A 23527-nucleotide genomic window follows, 5' to 3' on the forward strand; every position below is an offset into this window, starting at 1 on the left:
CTCCCTCCCCCCCACCCACTCCCCACCAACCCTCCCTACCAACCCTCCCTACCAGATAAATGTGTGGGAAAACCAGAATATTTACCTTTTTAGTAATAAATAATACCTCAGACTAAAGTCAGGATAATATAATTGACATTGCTGGATTCCTTGTAAGACCAGGAATATTTTGAATATAAATGTCATATATTTTGCACAAAAGATAACATATTTACTCAGAGTAAACATTAGATCTAAAATTTGTATGTCTAATGCAAAATCTATGATGTTTATATTCAAAATGATCATCAAATTGTAAGAATTCCAACAATGTAAATTATATTCTGGCCGGGTAATTTGTATGAATTTTATGAGCTAAATAAAATAAAAAATTATACTTCACGCGTATATGAGTAGCTGGTTATGGCAAGGTGTAAATGAGCGGAGGAAAGTGAAACCGTGTAAAGCTGGGTAATACTGTACAGTATATTTAACAGAAAATTACTACCTCTACAGTCCTTTAAAAAAAAAAAATTAAACACTAAATGAAATGCAAATGAAATTTTAATGTTTACCAGGCTAATTAAATGATAAAATGATAAAATCAGAAGGAATGAGCATGAATACTTGTTAGCAGGTGCAAGCAAGACCCACCATCTGATTCTGGAGTACAGCGCTATCAAAACATGAACGGTGCGTCCAGAAAACAATGGTGCGCCAAGGCAGGAAATTTGAAAATGCTCTCCGAAATCCATGCCGGTAAACTGAAGGTTCCGGTTTATCGATTGCCAGATTTTTGATGGTCAACCTGTATTATTAATCTGCAGTATGTTCCATCAGAAAATAACATTGTTCACTAAACCAGTATCTAAAGAGAAACTAAAGAAGTTTGGTATTATAAGAGTTGTACCCTAGTTTAAAAGGGTGTGTTAGATATAAACTAGGTTACCCCATATTTATGTGAATATGTTATATTATGTTTTGTGTTAGTTGTGGAATAAAGCGCCACTTTGAATGCGCATGTTATGTTTCTTTTGTTTTTACGGATGGTCCCGAAAATATACTGGAAAGAGCAACATCGTTGGTGTCATTGTCTGAGCCTCTTGCATCATATTTCGTTGATATCCACCAAAAATGAACACTGTAACTTTAACATGAGGTGCATTTGGGTAGACTGTCAGTGATTTTAGTGTTTTGTTTCTCTCAAGTACCAAACTAAATTATTTCATTAAAACAACACTTCAATTTATTGCGAATTCGGTTTAAAGCGACCTCTCTTGGAACGTATCTCGTGTTATATCGTTGTTCTACTGTACTTGGCATGCCCAGGGGATGGAATAGAGCTACCGAGGTCTTTTCCGACAGTTGGGAACTTATCTCTCAAGCTTAACACCCCAAACACCCCATTACCTGCATCTGCTGCTTGTGAGTGTCTGTTTAGCCATGCTGGCCTTATGTTTAGGTCTAAAAGATCCCGATTGGACAGCCATAATTTTGAGAATCAGTTATTGTTAATCTCAATAGAAAGATTTGCAAATAAACATGGATTTATTTTAATGTTTGAGACAATAAATTTTGTTTTACTTTTTACTTTCAGTACTTGAGTGCTTTATGAAATGAGATACTTTTTACTTCTACTTGAGTACATTGAACTTTGGATACTTTTACTTTTACTTGAGCAACATTTTGCCAATGTAACAATACTGGTACTTTTTACAATTCTGCTTAAAATTAAGGGGATAGGCTACACCAGGGAGTAAATTAAAAACGGTGCATTTTCTGTATTAGTGGCGATGATGTTTATTATAATCTTTATATTGTTATCAAATTATCAAAGGAGTATTTAAAGTTAGCAGTAAAAAAAAATTCTTTTCTTTCAGGATGATTACATGGAGGCATTAAACCGATTGCACCAGACTGTGTTAAGAGCACACAAGGTCAACCCACACTTGAGATTTGAAGTATTCATTCACAAAGTTGATGGTCTCTCAGATGACACGAAGATTGAGACCCAAAGAGATATTCATCAAAGAGCAAATGATGAACTTATAGATGCAGGTAATGTAATCATGGTTATTTTTGGTATGTGGTATAAGTGTAGTGCAACCTGTGAAAAGAGGCGTGGAAAATACTGTGATTTGTTACAGGACTGTACAAGTAATCTGGAAAGAAAAAGTACAATATTCGAGCTAAAATAAAAGTAGTCTTCATCAATTGTACTTAAGTTAGTGTATAGAAACTACTAATTTATTATGTACAATACTTAAGTACAGTAGCTTTTCAAAAGTTTGTTCAGCATTTCTTCCACACGTCCCCATCTTTGCCTTATTTGACATGGTTATCTCTTAGTATATACATTTATCAATCCATCTCTTATTCTTCTCTTTTGTAGCTCTGAGAGTCAGCTCATCACTCATCATTACTCTTGCCGTCTCTTAATTTACTTTAATATCCAGGTTCTAGGTGTAACCAAACAAAAAAAGTGAAGTAAATTAAAAGGGAATAAAAATAGAGAAAGTTAACCTTTAAGAATTTAATTAAATTAAATATTAACACAATAAAGAGCCTTGTAGGCTGTCACAACAAATTGATTCACTATCGAAACCTTTAAGACACAAATGATACTAAACATCGAAACATCAAAAGAACTGCTTAAATATATAGAATAAAAATAAAGCACTGGATTAAGTTAACACTACATAAACATATAAAATAACTAACACTGAAATTAACTAATGTGAAACAACACTGAATTACTTAAATGTAACTAAGCAAGCACTGATGGACACATAAGAGACATAAATAGGTACTCACATAGATATACCACATTGGTGGTGACAGGAACAACACAGAAATAAAATGAAGTATAAGTAACAGGTGACAAGTGTCACTCAAAAGAACGTGAACTGAATAGTCTCTTTACTCTGTTATTTTCGTCACTTGCTTTTTTTTCTTCACATTAACTGTTAATGATTTCCTAGTAAAACACTCTTTCTAACTCTGCTCCAGAATAATTTTCAAGAGCAGTGTCATTATAACTCCATCTGACTCACCTCCCAAGTACAGCTCATCTAATTACTCAATAAACTAATACTTTTCTCTACTAATGTCAGCTACTTACATCTCTCTTACTAGTCATTGGTTAGAATTCAATACAGCCTTTGATATCCGTCTATTATCAAGAACCAGTTTCCCTTTTCTCCTCTCACTCCAACACGTCCGGATAAATCGGACGAAATCTGAACTGTCTGTATCAAATTTCTGGTTCTGGGATTATCCCAGTTGCAATTGGGGTTGCAATTTCAAATTCTGTGCCACTACTAAGGAATAACAAAGTCCCTGGTGCACTGCACTCTAAGATTAAAAGAAAACGGACGACTCGGGCATCCTGAAGTGAGAGAAAACGGACTCCTATGACGGGGCACTCAAATAAAGAGACATGGTTACATGTTTTGTGGACTACCCATTGTACAGTATTGATAGTATAATTTTCATCACTTTGTAATAAACCTCGTCATGCCTATGTGTGTTTCTGATAATTACCATAACATTATATATTTACATATTTCACTGTTGTACAAACACAAGGCCTCACACATGCCACTCAGACTGACAGACTTAAGTTTTACCAACCATAAAGACAGTTGAAGTTTTAAACATCACTCACAATGGATCCTGAATATTCCAACTGTAATCAGACATACCTAAGTTGCCTCAACAATTGCAACCCCAGTTGCAATATCAAATTCTGTGTCATTACTAAGGAATAACAAAGTCTCTGGTGCACTGCACTCCAAGATTAAGAGAAAACAGACGACTCAGGCGTCCTGAAATGAGAGAAAACAGACTCCTATGATGGGGCACTCAAATAAACATACACATAGCTACATGTTTTGTGGACTACCCACTGTGCAGTATTGAGCGTATCCTTTTCATCACTTTGTAATAAACCTAGTCATGCCTATGTGTGTTTCTGATAATTACCATAACATTATATATTTATATATTTAGCGGTTGTACAAACACAAGGCCTCACACATGCCACTCAGACTGACAGACTTGACGAGTTTTACCAACCATAAAGACAGTTGAAGCTTTAAACATCACTCACAATGGATCTTGTAAATTCCAACTGTAATCAGACATACCTAAGTTGCCTAAAAAATTGCAACCCCAGTTGCAATATCAAATTCTGTGTCATTACTAAGGAATAACGAAGTCTCTGGTGCACTGCACTCCAAGATTAAGAGAAAACGGAAGACTCAGGTGCCCTGAAATGAGAGAAAACGGACTCCTATGACGGGGCGCTCAAATAAACATACACATATCGGTTAATTCGGACAATCAGCTAAAACGGACACCCTTCCCCTCCTATTAGTCCGTTTTAACGAGGGTCGACTGTATAGTGATTTAAGGGCCATTTAGGAGTGTTTCTAACTTTACACGAGGTCCCAGGAACATAACCCTCGCGTAAGTTGCGAGTCTACTGTGTATTGGATAATTCCGATAATTTTAATAGTACAGGTTGTACCTCTCTAGTCCGGCAACCTCGGGACCTGACCGGTGCTGGACCATGGAAATTCACCCTTTTCCTGGATAGATAGTGACTTGTGCTTATGCTTGGAAGCACTAGCACCACTTTCTCTGCATCATGGTCTCTTTGAAGACATATTGAAGGGTTAAATGTCGTATAGTAGCTTCTCAAATTTCGCGAGTTTTTAATTCTTAACGTATTTTATTGGAACACAAAAAAATAAATAAATAAAAATTTTGACGGCGGAAACTTGAATTTCGACGGGTTCGAACGGCCCGCCAACATGCAGACGACGTGCATAATCGTGTAAACAGCGTCATTTTTCTTATGTACAAAAGATTCATTATTGTTTATTACTGAATGTCTTTTTTATTTAATTTATGTTTATGTGTGCAAAATGAGCAATACAATTCATTAATAATACGTAGAATATTAAAACACATGAGGAAATGACACAGCATTGTTTTCGTTGATTACAAAACCAGTGACTGACTGGTTCTACATATAAAACTGAAGAAAATTAGACCTTGGCTGTAGCTGTAGTAAAATTAATATGGTTGTTTTAAGTAATCTTATTTAATGTTAATAAAAGGAACAATAGAAGTAGCTAATGATAATGGTAAAGAAAAAAGAGAGATCGCGTATGTAAGTGCGCACACATGAAAACATATCGTCATTACTTTACATAAGAATATGAAAGCAACACTTATTTACTGTTCATATATATTTTAATTAATGTTTCTGAATTTGTTTTTATTGAATTAATGTTTGTGTGTGCAAAATTAACAATACAATTTATTAATAATACAGTGACCCCTCGTTTAACGAACGCCTCGGTTAACGAAATTTCGGTTAACGAACTGCCTTCCATAAGGATCTTCAATTCGGTTAACGAATTTCTTACGAACCGACCTCAACATGTTTTCGCTTGCACTGACCGGGCAACCAGCTTTAGTATCAGTCCGCCAATACATTAATCGGTTCTAGGGCTTAAATTCCTTACTATTTTAGTAAATATCAAGAAGTTTATACTATTCAATAATTTTAAAAGTTTAATATTAAATTTTTTAGTCATTTCAACAATTATTGAACATAATTGAAGGTAAAGTGACTAGTTTAATGCACGGCATCCAGCCTCTTAACACAGCAAACAGGCGTTAGTCTCTCTCTGTTTTCACTGGAGGTAACATCTTGCTTGAGACTCTCTTCAACTAAATGCTTTTTTCTGTGTTTCCAAGCAAATTATTGGTCATTTTGAAATATATTTTACATATTGACAATATATAATGCAGTGCAGTGTTGATTTAAAGAAAATAATCTTGAATTACACCAAGAGAGCTAAAATTTTATGGGTGAAATGGCGCCATGGGGTGACTTCTCTTCCACCCTAATGCCTTCTCTTCTTCCTTCTCCTCCTCCCCATTCTAAATCCCATCATCATCATCATCATCATCATCCAGGAGCCTTCTACATACACACCTCAAAGTAAGTGAACTTTTCTACCATTTTTGTTGAATTTAGGAAATTTTCGGTGAGCTGGAACCAATTACCCAAAAACCCATTGAAACAATGGTTTCGGTTAACCAACTTTTCGGTTAACGAGCGACCTTCTGGAACGGATTGAGTTCGTTAACCGAGGGGTCACTGTACGTGGAATATTAGAGACGAGACGGCTGCCGGCATTGTTTATGTTAAAGCTTACAAAACCAGTGACTGATTGGTTCTACATATAAAACTGAAGAAAATAAGACCCTGATTTTAGCTCTAGTAAAATTAATGTAAAAAAATTAATATGGTTGTTTGAAGTACCTGTAATGTTATTTAATGTTAATAAATGGAACAATATAAGTAGCTAACCATTAATGGTAAAAAAAAAGTGAGACTGCGCACATGTGAAAACATATCGTCATTACTCTATATAAGAATATGAAAGCAACACTTATTTACTGCTCATATATATTGAAGGGTTAAATGTTGTACTCTGTATAGACAAGGAGAGAGAGAGAGAGAGCAGCCGAACTGCCGGATGTAAACAAACCTTAATTTCCCGCGGCTTTTTTTTTTTAAGGGGATTAGCCCACCCGGGCATAGGTCACTGACCCACATTGGGGCCTGAGGGGCAAAAATTTAATACTCCTGTAATAATAATAATAATAATAATTCAGATTAGTAAAAAAAAAAAAAAAGAGCTGCCTATTGGACAAACTAAAATCGTTCCGGACCACGGGACTTTCCAGACCACAGAATGCCGGACTAAAGAGGTACAACCTGTAGTGATAAATTTGAAATATTTCCTGCCAGATTTCCCTCGTGAAATAAAAAAAATATCGCTATATACCTGTATAGGAAAATGTCGATAAATTTGGTAGCCCGCGATGTAAAAAAAATCTTTATATAAAGTCGCTAGGTATCCTGACCCTACTGTAAATGGCTTGTTCCTACCCAAAGAAACACTTTTGGAATATCCAAAAATTTGGATCATTTGGACCACCTTCCATCAAGGTAGTGTCGATTGTCAACGATTTACTCTATCTGCATAGAACTCCCATTAATGTACCTCTTTTGCACACATATTCTTTTTTTACTGAATTAATAATTCCTTTCCATTATTATTTGGAAATCAAGTGTTGTACTGTACTTATTCCATACACATTGGTACTTTTTAAATGTTCATGACATTTTCCTGCCTTTAGTTTATCAAGTGCTCTTTTCTTCATTACTCACTCTGTCAATTTACGAATTCCATATCACTGTGTACAAAATCATTTTGGAATGTATTTATTGAACTTTTGAAAATGTCCTTTGTCTTTGCAGGCATGGAACAGATTCACCTGAGCTTCTACCTTACATCCATCTATGACCACAGTATATTTGAAGCCTTCAGTAAGGTTGTTCAGAAGCTTATACCACAGCTTCCAACGCTTGAGAATCTCCTTAACATATTTATATCTGTGAGTTTTGAGTAATGCAGATTTATGATTTGTTTCAGATTTGTTTATTGGTTTAGAGCTAGTAATTAAAGGATTGCTAGCTTTACACAAGCTTTGTTTGTTATAAGATAGGCACTTGAATGAGAGTGGATTATTTAATCTTCCGTAAATGAAATGTGAGAGTGTAAAGCATTCATTTTCAATTTATATTTTGATCGATAGTCAGAGTGTCCATGTTTATTTAATCAAGATTTATACAGTACTTAAGTAGTATTTAGAATGATATACAGTACTGGAAAAACTTTCCGAGTGTGTAATCTATGCATCTTGCACAAACACTTGCCCACATCCTCATAAAGTTTCTGTGTACTGGGGAGTTTTCCAAGAGGGACTAATCTAAAAATCTATATGATATGGTCGTGAATGAAGCTTTGTGTTAGAGCAAAGACTGGTATTTTCCACTCCCTTGGAGCTGTGTGGGATTAGTGGATCTCATGTAAGTGACCTGACACAATGTCAGGTGGAGGTAGGTAAGGTGAGGTATTGGTGGTCTCATATTACTGACCTGATACAATGTCAGGTCACCCACTGTTGGGTCGGGGATTAGTAGGTCTCAGGACCTGAAGATGTCTAGAATAAACATGAAAACTAAAATACATTATTTTTATACTTACACTTATCACATTGTATCCCTTCAACATTACATTACATAAAGAATTTAAAATGTGGAGTAAGAAAGCTGAATAACATGCACCAGTGTTGCCAAGCGCTAAGCTCCTCAACAGCTGATCTTTTAATTCACCACCACGCAGTTAACCACACTTAAATTTATGTCATACAATATAGGGGTGTCTGGGTTTGATGTTAATTAATAAATAAGCAATATTGCATCGTCAATGACAGTCGTTTGAAAAATAGCAGCGTACTACAATTGTCACTACTATTCAACAAACCACTGTACTGTCATTAGCAATACAATATTGTTTATTATTCATTAATGAATACCCCAACACCACATCATACAAACATTCTTTTGTGTGAGACACTGCGAGTTGGAGGGAGGCATGATGCTGGCAGGGAGGCAGGAGGGAGGAGATACACACACCTCCAACACACACACACTCCACCATTTATTATTTATATTCTCGAATGATCAGCTTCTTACGGTGTATGTTTTATCATGGTCAATATAAAATATTAAACACACAAGAAAATATACGATGTATAATTTGACATCAAAATTAGATGACAAGTTGAATAATAAGGCAAATTTTTCACCCAGACCTTTCTACTGGGAGGAGGGTTGGTGGCGGGTAAGCTTAGCCATTGCCAAATATAACAGTTTTTTATTTAATCATTACAGTACTGATACATTATAAAAGTATTGTGCTGTATTATATTTGTAGGGTACAGGTATTAATAAGCACAGAATATTACAGTAAACATATCTTTATTAGTAAATAAAAAACAAAGTAAAAATTTTTACAATGGTAATGGTAGGCCTGAGGAGACAAGGAACCATTTTGGGGGGTTGTGCAGTCAGTTTCCTCCCCTCCCTCCCTCCCTCCCTCCTCACCTTACTCCTTACTGAATTTTAAATGAAAGAAAACATTATATAATTTGTATAATGAACATCCTCAAAAATTACCGACTCATGAATTATTGGAATAGAATATGAATTATACTGTACATTATTAAGATACTGTACAAAACTAGATTTGGGTGCATACAGTACTGTACTTACTTGAGGGTGTCTTGGTACAGTAATGTGTGGTACACAAACAATGGCTGCTCCTATGTGAGGTAATGTATGCACTGTGTTCACACAATGTTAATTTCCAGTAAAATTGTACAGTAGAACATCGATTTAAAGCGATTCAATTTAAGATTATTGATTTAAAGCGACACCCACAATTAAGGTCAATGTTTTAATTTAAAGCGAATCTTTCCTATTTTGTGCGAGTCAATCTGGCGCATCATATTTAAAATTTGCGCCTAATGTTTCTTTGGCCATGCTACACTGTCTTTAAGGGCAAAGCTGTACTGTACATGTCCTCAAAATAATGTACTAAATGATTACTAACATTTTTGTCTAGTGTAAACTATAGCATGATTATATTAAATTTAATCACTATCTTATAAGAATTCCAGCAATGTAAATTATATTCTCCTCGGTCACATCTGTGATATTTTATAAGCATGAAACATTAACTCAAGCTAAAGGACATAAATAAACAAATAAACACTTCACTAGACCTTCGGCCCCAACTGTCAAACATGTCACTGTCACTTCCCTTCCCTTCCCTTCCCTTCCCTTCCCTTCCCTTCCCTTCCTCTCTCACTCCCTCCCTCCGTCCCTCCTCTCCCTCCCTCCTCCTCCCTCCCTCCCCCTCCCTCCCCCTCCTTTCCCTCCTCCCTCCCCTCCCTCCTTCCCTTCCTCCTCCTCCCTCCCTCCCTCCCTCCTTCCTCCTCCCCTCCCTCCCTCCCATTCCTCCCCCTCCCCCTCCCATCCTCTTCCCAGCCAGGATTTGGTGTTTTAGGCTTAAAGTTTTTATTGTATATAATATCACAGACTAAAGTTAGGAGAATATAATTTGTATTGCATGAATCCTTGCAAGACAGCAAATAATTTGAATATAAACGTCATATATTTTGCACAAGAGATAAAAAAATTTTGCTCTTTGTAATAAAATTCTTAAATTAGAACTAAAATTTGTATGTCTAATGCGAGCTATAGCATGTTTATATTCAAATTAATCACTATCTTATAAGAATTCCAGCAATGTTAATTATATTCTCCCATGTCAGTTCAGTGACATTTTATAAGAGAAAAACTTAAGTCACTCTTAAGGACAGATAAATAAATAAGCACTAGACCTTGGCATCAATTATCAAACATATCACCTCACCTCCCTCCCCCCCCCCACCTTTCCAGCCAGTAAACAGACCATTTTGCATCCCTTAATTTTAGCTGTGTTGATTTATGAGTTTTTGTTTTAACATAATACTACAATAAACAATGTTTTGTTTATTCTAGGAGATTGGCTGAGGTGCATCTGGGTAGATTCTCAATCTTTTTAGTATTTTGTGTTTCTCTCAAGTACCACACTAAATTATTCCATTGAAACAACACTTTGATTTTGTGGGAATTTGGTTGAAAGCGACCTCTCTTGGAACCTATCGCGCGTTATCGTCGTCCTACTGTACACTGAAATCACTGTTGACGTCTTAACACAGCTTAGACGCTGTGTTGTAGGTTGATTGTGTACTCTGTACAGCAGTTGTACAGTACTGCACAACAAACAGGAGTGAGCAACAGATGAACCTTGTAGGGGGGGGACTGGTGACAAAAATTTATGCACTAATCCTGCCCTGAGGCTAGTCTGGGGAGGGGGAGGAGGGGGGCATCTAGAAGATGCATCAGCCAATTACAGATGTCTCATGAGGTCACATGACAGCATCAGCCAATCATTGTGCGTGAGCCTACGACCTAAGTTGCCTCGAGCGTCCCCTTGTCACCCACGCACAGAGGACCGGGACTCGGGAGAATGACGTAATATTTCGTCATTTTTCTATACCGATACATGTTATAGTACGTACAGTATTTAATATTTTATATTATCAATGATAAACATACACCATAAGTGGCTGATCATACGAGAATATATACAGTAATAATAAATGTTGGAGGTGTGTATCGCTTTATTGGTATTAATAGCTAGGCCCTTTTCTCAAAATTTATAAAATACATTAATGAAAATGATTGGAAATTAGAAGTAATAGATTTAAAAATTGCAAAAAGTTGGATGCTTCATCATTATTTTTATTTGTATTCTTTTCATAAATACTGTATGGTATACGTATGTATGCCAAAAAAATTCCCTGAAAATCTCTTGATTTTATACTGTATTACTCATTAATGAGTCATCCATCATGCCACAAGTTGACTTGTGTTTCATGAACTATACACCTATGTGTAGTGATCTTTTGGTGGGGGGGGGGGGGTTGCAGTCAGTATCTCCTACCATATGGACAGGACTGATTCACGTCAGCTGACAGTTGCCATTTAGGGATTTTTCCAAAGCAATTATCCAATAGTATTTGGGATGAAATGAGTTGGTATTAGAGCTTATTGTAATGATTTTGTGTACATTAAAGCCTTGACTAACGATGTTTGCAGATGTACAGTAGTAAAATTGATATAAAAAATACTCCATGTATCTTTTAATTAATGTTATGTAATGTAAGTACAATAGAAGTGATCAATAAATTGGTAGATAAGTATGTATGTATGCACTCATTGAAACAGTGTCACATACACACACACACACTAAATAATTGTCCTAAGGGCAACAAACACATAAGGGAATATACATTTCTCTGTACATAAATAAAAATGTTAACCCCCTCCCCGTCAGCAAACGTTGTTTGCGGATTTGGCGATTCACGGCCATTTTGAGAACCTAACCCCCGCAAATTTGAAGGGCCTGCTGTCCCAGTGTTTCACAACGTTATTTGAAAGGATCTATTTTTGTATGTCCTACTAGGCTTGAGCATTTTTTTTTCTGAAATGGCATAAAAGTTTAAAGATAATTTTTTTTTTTCAGAATTCTGGCATAGAGAAAGCATTCTTATTTGATGTACTCTCCAAGATTTACATTGCTACAGATTCCTCGCCAGTAGATATGCAAAGTTACGAGCTTTGTTGTGAAATGATCGATGTTGTGATAGATATATCTGACATCTATGGGTAAGAATATTTTGTATTTATCCAGTCTTCTTTTTATTGACCTACATTCTTATTAGCTTATCATCATATCACTTGTGATATACATTTTTTTTTAAGTCCATTCTCTTGAGACTCCTAAGTCATCTTTGCACCTCACAGAATGATTCAGATTACTTTTGTAGGTAAATGTTACCTGCTTACTGCTTACATTTTTATTCCTGATTTAATATTAGATAGCTTTTGTATCCAGGGTACTCTGGCAATAGTAACTGGGCAGCTAATCTAATTTTATGTTACTCCCTCCCTGTAATAATCATTGCCTTTAAGTTGAAAATATAGAAGCATTGTGTGTCATTGAAAGCAGGAAGTCATCATTTGTTTATGTTATCACACTCGTGAACAGCACTTCTCTGTTAACACTTTTGGGTTTTGGGAGGTGCTCTCTGGCGAGACGCTCGGGGTCTGACCGGTTACTCACTTCACCCAGGGATTGATTTCTCCCTTTTTTTTCCAGTTTTCCCGTTTTTTCCATCGTTTTAGGCGACCCACGTGAATCGCGTTGATCCGTTGAGAAAAATTTAGGGGGGGTGTGGTATGACCATGACGAGATAAATGTTTGACAATTAATAACAATAATGACCCTCTAGGGTTGATGGGTCTGCCGCGTGAGGATGATGAGCCAGTATACTGAGTATAGTGGCCGCACTCTACATATTCATGCATTACATCATATATATTTCTCATTGGCTGAGTATTGCTTGTTTTGCATTCCATTCTTTGATTCTTTACTATTTCATTGACCAAAGATAAATGACGTCATACAATGCCACTATTAGAAGCATTATAATATGCCCCTCCACCCTTTCCACTTGACCTACCCCTGACCACCTGGGGGACACCAACATGCCCTACTGAGTTGTCTATACAACTATGAAATATGGCATGGGTTATAGAATAATTGTGATCATCAAAAATTGTAAAATGATTAAAGAAACTTAGTTATATTGAAAAATTCTTAGTACCTGTATTAAGCATTGTTCAATATAACTTAAGTTTCTATAATCATTTTACACTTTCTAATGATCAATATTATCTAACCCATGCCATATGTCAAAGTTGTATAGGCAACTCAGTAGGGCATGTTGGTGTCCCCAGGAGGTTGGTTGTAGGGCATGTGTGTGTGTCCCCCAGGGGGTCAGGGCTGTAGGGCATGTGTGTGTGTCCCCCAGGGGGTCAGGACTATAGGGTATGTGTGTGTGTCCCCCAGTGGGTCAGGGCTGTAGGGCATGTGGGTGTGTCCACCAGGTCTGGGCTGTAGGGCATGTGTGTGTGTGTCCACCAGGGGGTCAGGGCTGTAGGGCATGTGTGTGTGTGTGTCCACCAGGGGTCAGGGCTGTAGGGCATGTGGGTGTGTCCCCAGGAGGTGGGGCTAGGGCATGTTTGTGTCCACCAGGGGTCAGGGCTGTAGGCATGTGGGTGGCAACCAGGGGTCAGGGCTGTAGGGCATGTGGGTGTCCCACCAGGGGTCAGGGCTGTAGGCATGTGTGTGTCCCCAGGAGGTCAGGGCTGTAGGGCATGTGTGTGTGTGTGTCACCAGGGGTCAGCTGTAGGGCATGTGTGTGTGTCCCAGGAGGTCAGGAGCTGTAGGGCATGTGGGTGTCCCCCCAGGAGGTCAGGGCTGTAGGGCATGTGGGTGTGTCCCCAAGAGGTCAGGGTTGTAGGGCATGTGTGTATGTCCCCAGGAGGTCAGGGCTGTAGGGCATGTGGGTGTGTCCCCAGGAGGTCAGGGTTGTAGGGCATGTGTGTATGTCCCCAGGAGGTCAGGGCTGTAGGGCATGTGGGTGTGTCCCAGGAGGTCGGGCTGTAGCATGTGGGTGTGTCCCCAGGAGGTCAGGGTTGTAGGGCATGTGTGTGTGTGTCCACCAGGAGGTCTGGGCTGTAGGGCATGTGGGGTGTGTCCCCAGGAGGTCAGGGCTGTAGGGCATGTGGGTGTGTCTACCAGGGGTCAGGGCTGTAGGGCATGTGTGTGTGGCTCACCAGGAGGTCTGGGCTAGGGCATGTGGGGGTGTGTCTACCAGGAGGTCAGGGCTGTAGGCATGTGGGTGTGTCCCCAGGAGGTCAGGGTTGTAGGGCATGTGTGTGTGTCCACCAGGAGGTCTGGGCTGTAGGGCATGTGGGGTGTGTCCCAGGAGGTCAGGGCTGTAGGGCATGTGGGTGTGTCTACCAGGGGTCAGGGCTGTAGGGCATGTGGGTGTGTCCCAGGAGGTCAGGGCTGTAGGGCATGTGTGTGTGTCTACCAGGGGTCAGGGCTGTAGGGCATGTGTGTGTCCCCAGGAGGTCAGGGCTGTAGGGCATGTGTGTGTGTGTCTCCGGGGGTCAGGGCTGTAGGGGGCAGTGTGTGTGTGTGTGTTCACCAGTCAGGGCTGTAGGGGCATGTGTGTGTCCCCAGTGGGTCAGGGCTGTAGGGCATGTGTGTGTGTGTGTGTCACCAGGGGCAGGGCTGTAGGGCATGTGTGTGTGTCCCCCAGTGGGTCAGGGCTGTAGGGCATGTGGTGTGCCAGGGCATGTGTGTGTGTGTGTGTGTGTCCACCAGGGGTCCAGGCTGTAGGGCATGTGTGTGCCCCAGTGGGTCAGGGCTGTAGGGCATGTGGGGTGTCTGGTCTGGGCTGTAGGGCATGTGTGTGTGTCCACCAGGTCAGGCTGTAGGCATGTGTGTGTGTGTGTCACCAGGGGGTCTGTAGGCATGTGGGTGTGTCCCCAGGAGGTCAGCTGTAGGGCATGTTTGTGTGGGTGTCCAGGCCAGGGCTGTAGGGCATGGGTGTGTCAACCAGGGGTCAGGGCTGTAGGGCATGTGTGTGTGTGTCACCAGTGGGTCAGGGCTAGGGCATGTGGGTGTGTCAACCAGGGGTCAGGGCTGTAGGGCATGTGTGTGTGTGTCCACCAGTGGGTCAGGGCTGTAGGGCATGTGGGTGTGTCCCCAGGAGGTCAGGGCTGTAGGGCATGTTTGTGTGGGTGTCCACCAGGGGTCAGGCTGTAGGGCATGTGGGTGTGTCAACCAGGGGTCAGGGCTGAGGGCATGTGGGTGTGTCCACCAGGGGTCAGGGGGCTGTAGGGCATGTGTGTGTGTCCCCCAGGAGGTCAGGGCTGAGGGCATGTGTGTGTGTGTGTGCCAGGGGGTAGCTGTAGGGCATGTGTGTGTGTGCCCCAGGAGGTCAGAGCTGTAGGGCATGTGTGTGTGTGTTCACCAGGGGTCAGGGCTGTAGGGCATGTGGGTGTGTCTACCAGGGGTCAGGGCTGTAGGGCATGTGGTGTGTTCACCAGGGGTCAGGGCCGGGGCATGTGGGTGTGTCTACCAGGGGCCAGGGCTGTAGGCATGTGGCTACCAGGTCAGGGCAGCATGTGTGTGTTCACCAGGAGGTCAGGGCAGGGCATGTGTGTCCACCAGGTCAGGGCTGTAGGGCATGTGTGCACCAGGAGGTCTGGGCTGTAGGGCATGTGTGTATGTGTCCACCAGGGGTCAGTGGTGGGGGTGTCCACCAGTTAGGCTGTAGGCAGTGTGTGTCCCCAGGAGGTCAGGGCTGTAGGGCATGTGTGTGTGTCCCCCAGGAGGTCAGGGCAGGGCATTGTGTGTGGCCACCGGGTCAGGGCTGTAGGGTGTGTGTCCCCAGGAGGTCAGCTGTAGGGCATGTGTGTGTGTGTGTCCACCAGGGGTTAGGGCTGTAGGCATGTGTGTGTGTCTCCCAGGGGTCAGGGCTGTAGGGCATGGGGTGTGTCTACCAGGAGGTCAGGGCTGTAGGGCATGTGGGTGTGTCCCCCAGGAGGTCAGGGCTGTAGGGCATGTGTGTGTGTGTGTCCACCAGGGGTCAGGCTGTAGGGCATGTGTGTGTCCCCAGGAGGTCAGGGCTGTAGGGCATGTGTGTGTGTGTGCACCAGGGGTCAGGGCTGTAGGGCATGTGTGTGTCTCCCAGGAGGTCAGGGCTGTAGGGCATGTGTGTGTGTCTCCCCAGGAGGTCAGGGCTGTAGGGCATGTGTGTGTGTGTGTCCACCAGGTTAGGGGCTGTAGGGCATGTGTGTGTGTGTCCCAGGAGGTCAGGGCTGTAGTGTGTGTGCCACCAGGGTAGCTGTAGGGCATGTGTGTGTCTGGGGTCACGGCTGTAGGGCATGTGTGTGTGTCCCCAGGAGGTCAGGGCTGTAGGGCATGTGTGTGTGTGTTCACCAGTCAGGGCTTACAAAGTCCCCCAGGAGGTCAGGGCTGTAGGGCATCTGTGTGTGCCCCAGGAGGTCAGGGCTGAGGTTATGTGTCTCAAGAGGGGACCCTGTGATGTGTAGGAACATAAAACTCTCCAGCAGTAGGTATAGAAGCATGTTAAAGCAGAAGAGGTTGCAGCAAGAAGAAAATAAGCGGAAAGATTTGTTAAACAGTCAGAATAAAAAAAAACTGTGTGAGAGGAAATGGCTCAAAAATCAAGGAAGAGTAGAGAGGCCTTCCAGCAACAAAAACAGAAGCGTTTCCTCTCCCTGAAAAAACTAGCTGATGCAATTAAAACTATGAATAAAACAAAACCAAATGGGTGAATATTACACGGGAAAGAAAATTAAATATTTTGTTTGTATACAGTATATCATGGAACATGCTTATTTTTCTTATTTTAGTATACTACATATGCTATTGAAACCCCAGTTGCTGGTGCATTAGAGGTAAGTATTAAATTTTGAATTCTCACACAATGCAGTGCAAAAAGAGCTTACCTTTTAGTTTATCTTCTCTCAATAATGGTGCATAATTTAAAATATTAAGCAAATTCAAGTTACAGGTACACCACCGATTATCCGGGAGCTGATGGTCCGGCACCTCCTTTAGTCCGGACAAAATTATGAGAGGGCACTTAACTTCCCTCCCTTCCTCCCAGCTTGGGTGAAGCTAGTTTTAGGCTTAAAGTTTTTATCTTATAAAATGTAGCTGACTTGTTTAAGCAGAATATAAATTGCATTGCTGGAATCCTTGCAAGATAGTGATTAATTTGAGTAAAAACATCACATAGTTTGCACAAGAGATAGAAATTTTAGTCTAGTGTAGTACATTTGTGTACAAGTTTTTTAACTCATATTTTTGGGAAGATATACCATATATACTCGTCTATAACCCCCCCTCGTGTATAGGTCGACCCTGATTTTTTTACCAAGAAATCGTTAATTTATGATATTCCTCGTTTATAGGTCGACCCAAGTTTTTGAGGGTAATGGAACAACAAAACCTTCAGTAAAAACACTACGTCCTATAAACTGAGGCTCGCTGTGCCAGAAACACCGAGTGCCGAAGGCAAATTGTTTACCATTTATTATTACGACACGACACTTTACACCACTTTACACTGAAACGAGGGTAGTTTCAACAAAATTATTGTATATTTCCATTCAAGTATTTATTCAAGTCAATTAGGAGGGAATATTATTGTAATACAACAGTTTCTTAACTAAACCATTCAAAAAGCGATTACGGTAACGACTTTTGAACGAAAGAAAGTGAAAGTCATTGTTTTCGTCACGATTTTATCCCACTTTCCACTGTAATACGTATGTAATTTCAGCAAAAATATTACATTTCCGTGAATGCATTATATCAAGCACAATATGAATAGAATATCATTGTAATATAACAGAATTTTAACCCAAAACTATTAAAAAAACGAGTAACATCTCAAGAACATCGGAAGCTTAGGTAAAGTCTTTTGTTTTCGTCATGTATTTTATCCTATTTTACATTGAAATACATCACGTTTCAGCAAAACTACTATTTATTTCCGAGAATATATTCACTCAGGTGCAGTTTAGGTAAAATATACGTGTGATGTAATAGTTTTTAACTGTAAACGATTCGAAAAACACGTGTACCGTCTAGCCCTGTTCAAGGAGAGGACTGGGAGAAGCTGTTTGGTGCTGCAGACGATGACAAGGAAAATGATTTTGATGGATTTTAATGAAAATATTCCGAAATATGGTATCGTAGTATTTATTCAAGTGAATTAGGATAGAATATTATTGTAATACAACAGTTTTTTAACTGAAAACCATTCGAAAAGCGATTACGGTAACATCTTTTGAACGAACGAAAGTGAAAGTCATTGTTTTCGTCACGATTTTATCCCACTTTCCACTGTAATATGTACGTCATTTCAGCAAAAATATTACATTTCCGTGAATGCATTATATCAAGCACAGTATGAATAGAATACCATTGTAATATAACAATATTTTAACCCAAAACTATTAAAAAAACGAGTAACTTCTCTTGAATATCGGAAGGTTCGGTAAAATCTTTTGTTTTCGTCATGTATTTTATCCTATTTTACATTAAAATACATCATGTTTCAGCAAAACTACTATTTATTTCCGAGAATATATTCATTTAGGCGCAGTTTAGGTAAAATATACGTGTGATGTAACAGTTTTTTTACTGAAAACGATTCGAAAAACACGTGTACCGTCTAGCTGATACTCAACAGCTGGTGGTGCATCATGCGTCGTTGTAAACAATAGGAGGTTGAAGTAGATTACCGGGTATTATATTAAGTGTGAATTATAGAAAAGGTTTTTATTACCGGTATTTTTTGTAGATCAATGAGAACTGTGATACCGTATATGATATGATAAGTTAGCCTGTGCTAAGAACTTCAACATAGACTACTGAAAACACGTTGTAAGGTAATTTAGCCTATTGTAAGTTGGTGAGCTTCATTTACTGAAGGAACTGCACAACTTTTCATTACTAATTGGTACATATTTTACGTTTCCATTGTTTACTGGCAGTAAATGGTAAATATTTTTCATGTCTGAAGCTGAAAGTTGCTCCTCGCCCTTCCCATCATGCACGGGTTCAACCTAACAAAACTGTTACGCATGTATAGGATGACCCCCAATTTTTTGCCAAAAAATTTGGTCTTAAAAACTCGAACTATACACGAGTATATACGGTATGTAACTTTCTTCATTTATTTTTTCTCATTTACATGCACACACCATCCTAAATATATATTGTGAAAAAAGTAAAAGAAATAATTGTCCTAAGGGTAAACTTGTATAGATTGAACCTCCCTAATGCGGTACTATATTGTCCGGCACCTCCCGTCGTCCGGCTAAATTTTAGTTTGCCGGACGGCCGCTAGTACCCACCAGCGCTAGTATCCGTGGTTCGGCATACCCTTTGTTTACATCTGGTCCTCGTGGGGTTTGGTGCGTTCCTAGGTATTTCAAGTGTTTCTGTAATATTTCACTTGATATTTACCCTTAATATGCCTCCTAAGCAAATTTATTTCATTATTTCATTTACTGTACAGATATTTTTTTCTTCTTTACAGGTGAACATCACCAATTAATGTACAGGTACCATAACTATTTGGTCATTTTAAGTGCAGAATGATAATTATTGTTTATTTATTTTCGTTTATTATAATTACACTGTACAGTAGAATGTGGATATAACATGAGATACGTTCCAAGAGAGGTTGCTTTAAATCGAATTCCCACTAAATCGAAGTGTTGTTTCAATGGAATAATTTAAATTGGTACTTGAGAGAAACACAAAATATTAAAAAGACTGATAGTCTACCCAGATGCACCTCAGCCGATCTCCTAGAATAAACAAAACATTGTTTTTTGTAGTATTATGTTAAAACAAACGCTCATAAATCAACACAGCTAAAATTTAGGGATGCAAAATGGTCTATTTACTGGCTGGAAAGATGGGGGGGGTAGAGGTGATGTGATATGTTTGATAATTGTTGCCAAGGTCTAGTGCTTATTTATTTATCTGTCCTTAAGAGTGACTTAAGTTTTTCTCTTATAAAATGTCACTGAACTGACATGGGAGAATATAATTAACATTGCTGGAATTCTTATAAGATAGTGATTAATTTGAATATAAACATGCTATAGCTCACATTAGACATACAAATTTTAGTTCTAATTTAAGAATTTTACTACAAAGAGCTAAATTTTTTATCTCTTGTGCAAAATATATGACGTTTATATTCAAATTATTCGCTGTCTTGCAAGGATTCATGCAATACAAATTATATTTTCCTAACTTTAGTCTGTAACATTATATAAGATAAAAACTTAAAGCCTACTGTATAACCACCAAACCCTGGCTGAGAGGGGGGGGGAGGAATGGGAGGTAACAGTGACATATTTGACAGTTGGCGCTGAAGGTCTAGTGAAGTATTTATTTGTTTATTTATAGTTTTTGCTTATAAAGTGTCACAAGTGACTGGGGAGAATATTATTTACATTGCTGGAATTCTTATAAGATAGTGATTAATTTGAATATAAACATGCTATAGTTTGCACAAGACAAAAATTTTCGTAATCATTTCGTACTGTACATTATTTTGAGTACATGTACAGTTCAGCTTTGCCATTAGGCTCAAAATTTTAAATATGATGCACCAGATTGACGCATCAATAATACTATGTATTTTACAAAGACCACCTGTGGTTCGGAAAATTCTATAGTCTGGCACCGGTCTGGTCCAAAGGGTGCCGGATTAGGGAGGTTCAACCGGTACTAAGTTAATTACTGAAAATTTTATGTCTAGTGCAAACTATATGATGTTTATACTCAAATTAATCTCTATCTTACAAGAATTACAGCAATGCAAATTATATACTGTACTGCCAAGTCAATTCAGTGACATTTTTATAAGGGAAAACTAAAACTCCTTCTGTTTTGATAACTATGCACTTTGTTATCTCCCCTCCCTGACAGCTGTCAACACATCAACCCCTCCCCCTCCTCCCCTTCCTCCCCCTCCTCTCCTTCCTCCCCTCCTCTCCTTCCTCCCCCTTCTCTCCTTCCTTCCCCTCCTCTCCTTCCTCACAGCCAGGGTGAAGGCGGTTTAGGCTTAGAGTTTTTATCTTATAAAATGGCGCAGACTAGACTTAGCAGAATATAAATTACATTGCTGGAATCCTTGTAATATAGTGATTAATTTGAGTGTACCGTATATCACGGCCTATAAGGCGGCGGGGTGCATAAGACGCCCCCCCAAATTTCCATTTAAAAAGTAGCTTTTGAGCTGTATTTGCTGTATAAGACCAGTACCCCAAATGTGACACTTACCCACTGACTCAGTAGTCCTTTACCAACCATCCTTGATTTTTTAAAATAAGGCCAATTCACTTCAAGTAATGTCATCAAATTATACCCGCTGGTGTAGTGTAAACACTAGTGACGTCACTGAAGCGTGGTGGGAGTGTTCCCTCGTCTCGGTGGTGTGACTATTTATACAACATGTGGTTCAACAGCAACCACCGTATTCTAATTGTGGTGTTTCATTAGGATTTGAGTGAAAAAGGTTACCAGTATGTACTTACTACATACATTTATTACACAAATATATATATATATATATATATATATATATATATATATATATATATATATATATATATATATATATATATATATATATATATATATATATATATATATATATATATATATATATATATATATATACTGAATATACTATGTACAAAAAATGAATGTTCAATGAATTATTTATGGTGCATTAGGGTACTGGTCACTTCTGATGGGCTATAAATAGCCTCCCCTATCTCCCCTACATCTCACCCTGAGCCAGACGGAAGGGTCTTGGTAAATAACATGTTTGCTTATTTTCCATTTACTTTAAATAGATTTACTGAATTATTTGTTTTATTTATTTATTTATAATATACTGTAATATATTAAACACACTGTAATTATTTTCTTTAATTTATAAACTGTTTTGCGACAAAGGAATGTTCTCCAGTAGTGTTTCATTAGGATTTGAGTGAAAAAATATTACGTACTTACACAATTGTTCCTCTTACTTTGACAACACAACATACATACAGTATATTATTTCTCAGTTTTGATCTTTTTTTTAATTTTTGTATTTATTTATAGTTAGTTACTTAAAATAAGGCCAATTCACTTCAAGTAATGGCATCAAATATTACCAGCTGGTGTAGTGTAAACACTAGTGACGTCACTTGAGCGTCTGTAATTAACCGTCGATAGTTTCAAGAATTAATGCACTCATTTACTGAATATTCTTTGTAAAAAAATAAAATTTAAATCAATTATTTATAGGAGATAAATATTATTATGAGTAAATATACCGATACCGGTATGCATTACTGACCACCTCCACGGCTAAAAATAGCCCAATCTCGGGTCACTTTCCCTTTCTTGTCTCCTCACTGGCAAATGGGGGGGGCGTGGGGAGGGGTGTGTGATGATAGCTGTGTTTATTACAGGGGTATAAATCTCTTTTACGGTATGTTAGACAGGTTTATAATACATTTTTATTATTTTAATATACCGGTAATCTTAATTTGAATCCAGCTTGCCAAACGTAAGTTTCAGTATAAAATAATTAGTGGTAAGACCTTGTGAGTGGCTTACGATGTTTTCATCACCACTCTTGACACACTAAACCACAATATTTAAGAGGTAAGAATTTTAAACTTGGTGGTTTAGACGACCCCCTAACTTTGGGCAGATTTTTTTAATGTTCAAATTTCGTCTTATAGGCCGTGATATACGGTAAACCACATAGTTTGCACAAGAAATAAAATTTTTAGTCTAGTGTAGTACAGTACATTTGAGTACAAAGTGTGTACAGTTATGTTGCTCAAAATTATGGCTTTTTCACATTTAATTTACATTTAATATTTGTTTCATTTAAATTTCTAGCAGTCCATGGTGCTTTAGAAACACAGGTGTATAATTAGTGAGTCAGAGGTGTATTGTTGAATTATTATTACCTGACCTCGGTTGGTCTAGCAAAACGGATAATCCGGCAAGGCATTGGAACCAAGGGTGCTGTAAAATCGGTGGTGTACCTGTAGTAACAGCTAAAATTTGTTGCATTAAACATACCTGTTTGATTTTGCATTCTGTGTATTTTAACTATTAGGCACTCACAAAATGAGTAACAATGCGAGAAATTAATTTAAATACAGTATGGTAAAAATTTCCCGGGTAGGTGTTTCCCTGGACCTCCAGCTCAATTTTTTTTTATTTTTTTTTATTTATTTATTTTTTTCAAGACCCAGTCACCTTGCTCACCGCACTTGAGTGCACCACATGAGAGATAATTGTACGTACAGTAGGCACTCGCCAATAACGACTTCCACAATAACGTTTTCGACAATAACGGTAAGTTACAATAGATACCCATTTTCGATAATAACGTCTGGATTCTCTTGAATAACGGAAATTTCGTGGGAAGCGTCCGAGCGCATCAATGATAGCGTTTGTTTGCCGCCATGTTGATGACGTAGTTGTCCACTCCGCCCCACTCTCAC

General features: G+C 39.0%; 1 protein-coding gene across 1 annotated transcript in view; it reads left to right on the forward strand.

Annotated features, from left to right (window-relative positions):
• LOC121873208 (ras-related GTP-binding protein C-like) overlaps window positions 1-23527 on the forward strand; it is a 91957-nt gene that overhangs the window by 45440 nt on the left and 22990 nt on the right. Inside the window, exons 4-6 of the mRNA XM_042376561.1 lie at window positions 1860-2037; window positions 7328-7464; window positions 12051-12193. Coding sequence (XP_042232495.1) covers window positions 1860-2037; window positions 7328-7464; window positions 12051-12193 — 458 coding nt within the window. The remainder of the gene's footprint in view (window positions 1-1859; window positions 2038-7327; window positions 7465-12050; window positions 12194-23527) is intronic.

Source organism: Homarus americanus, unplaced genomic scaffold, assembly GCF_018991925.1.
Source record: "Homarus americanus isolate GMGI-L3 unplaced genomic scaffold, GMGI_Hamer_2.0 scaffold32929, whole genome shotgun sequence".
Lineage (NCBI taxonomy): Eukaryota > Metazoa > Arthropoda > Malacostraca > Decapoda > Nephropidae > Homarus > Homarus americanus.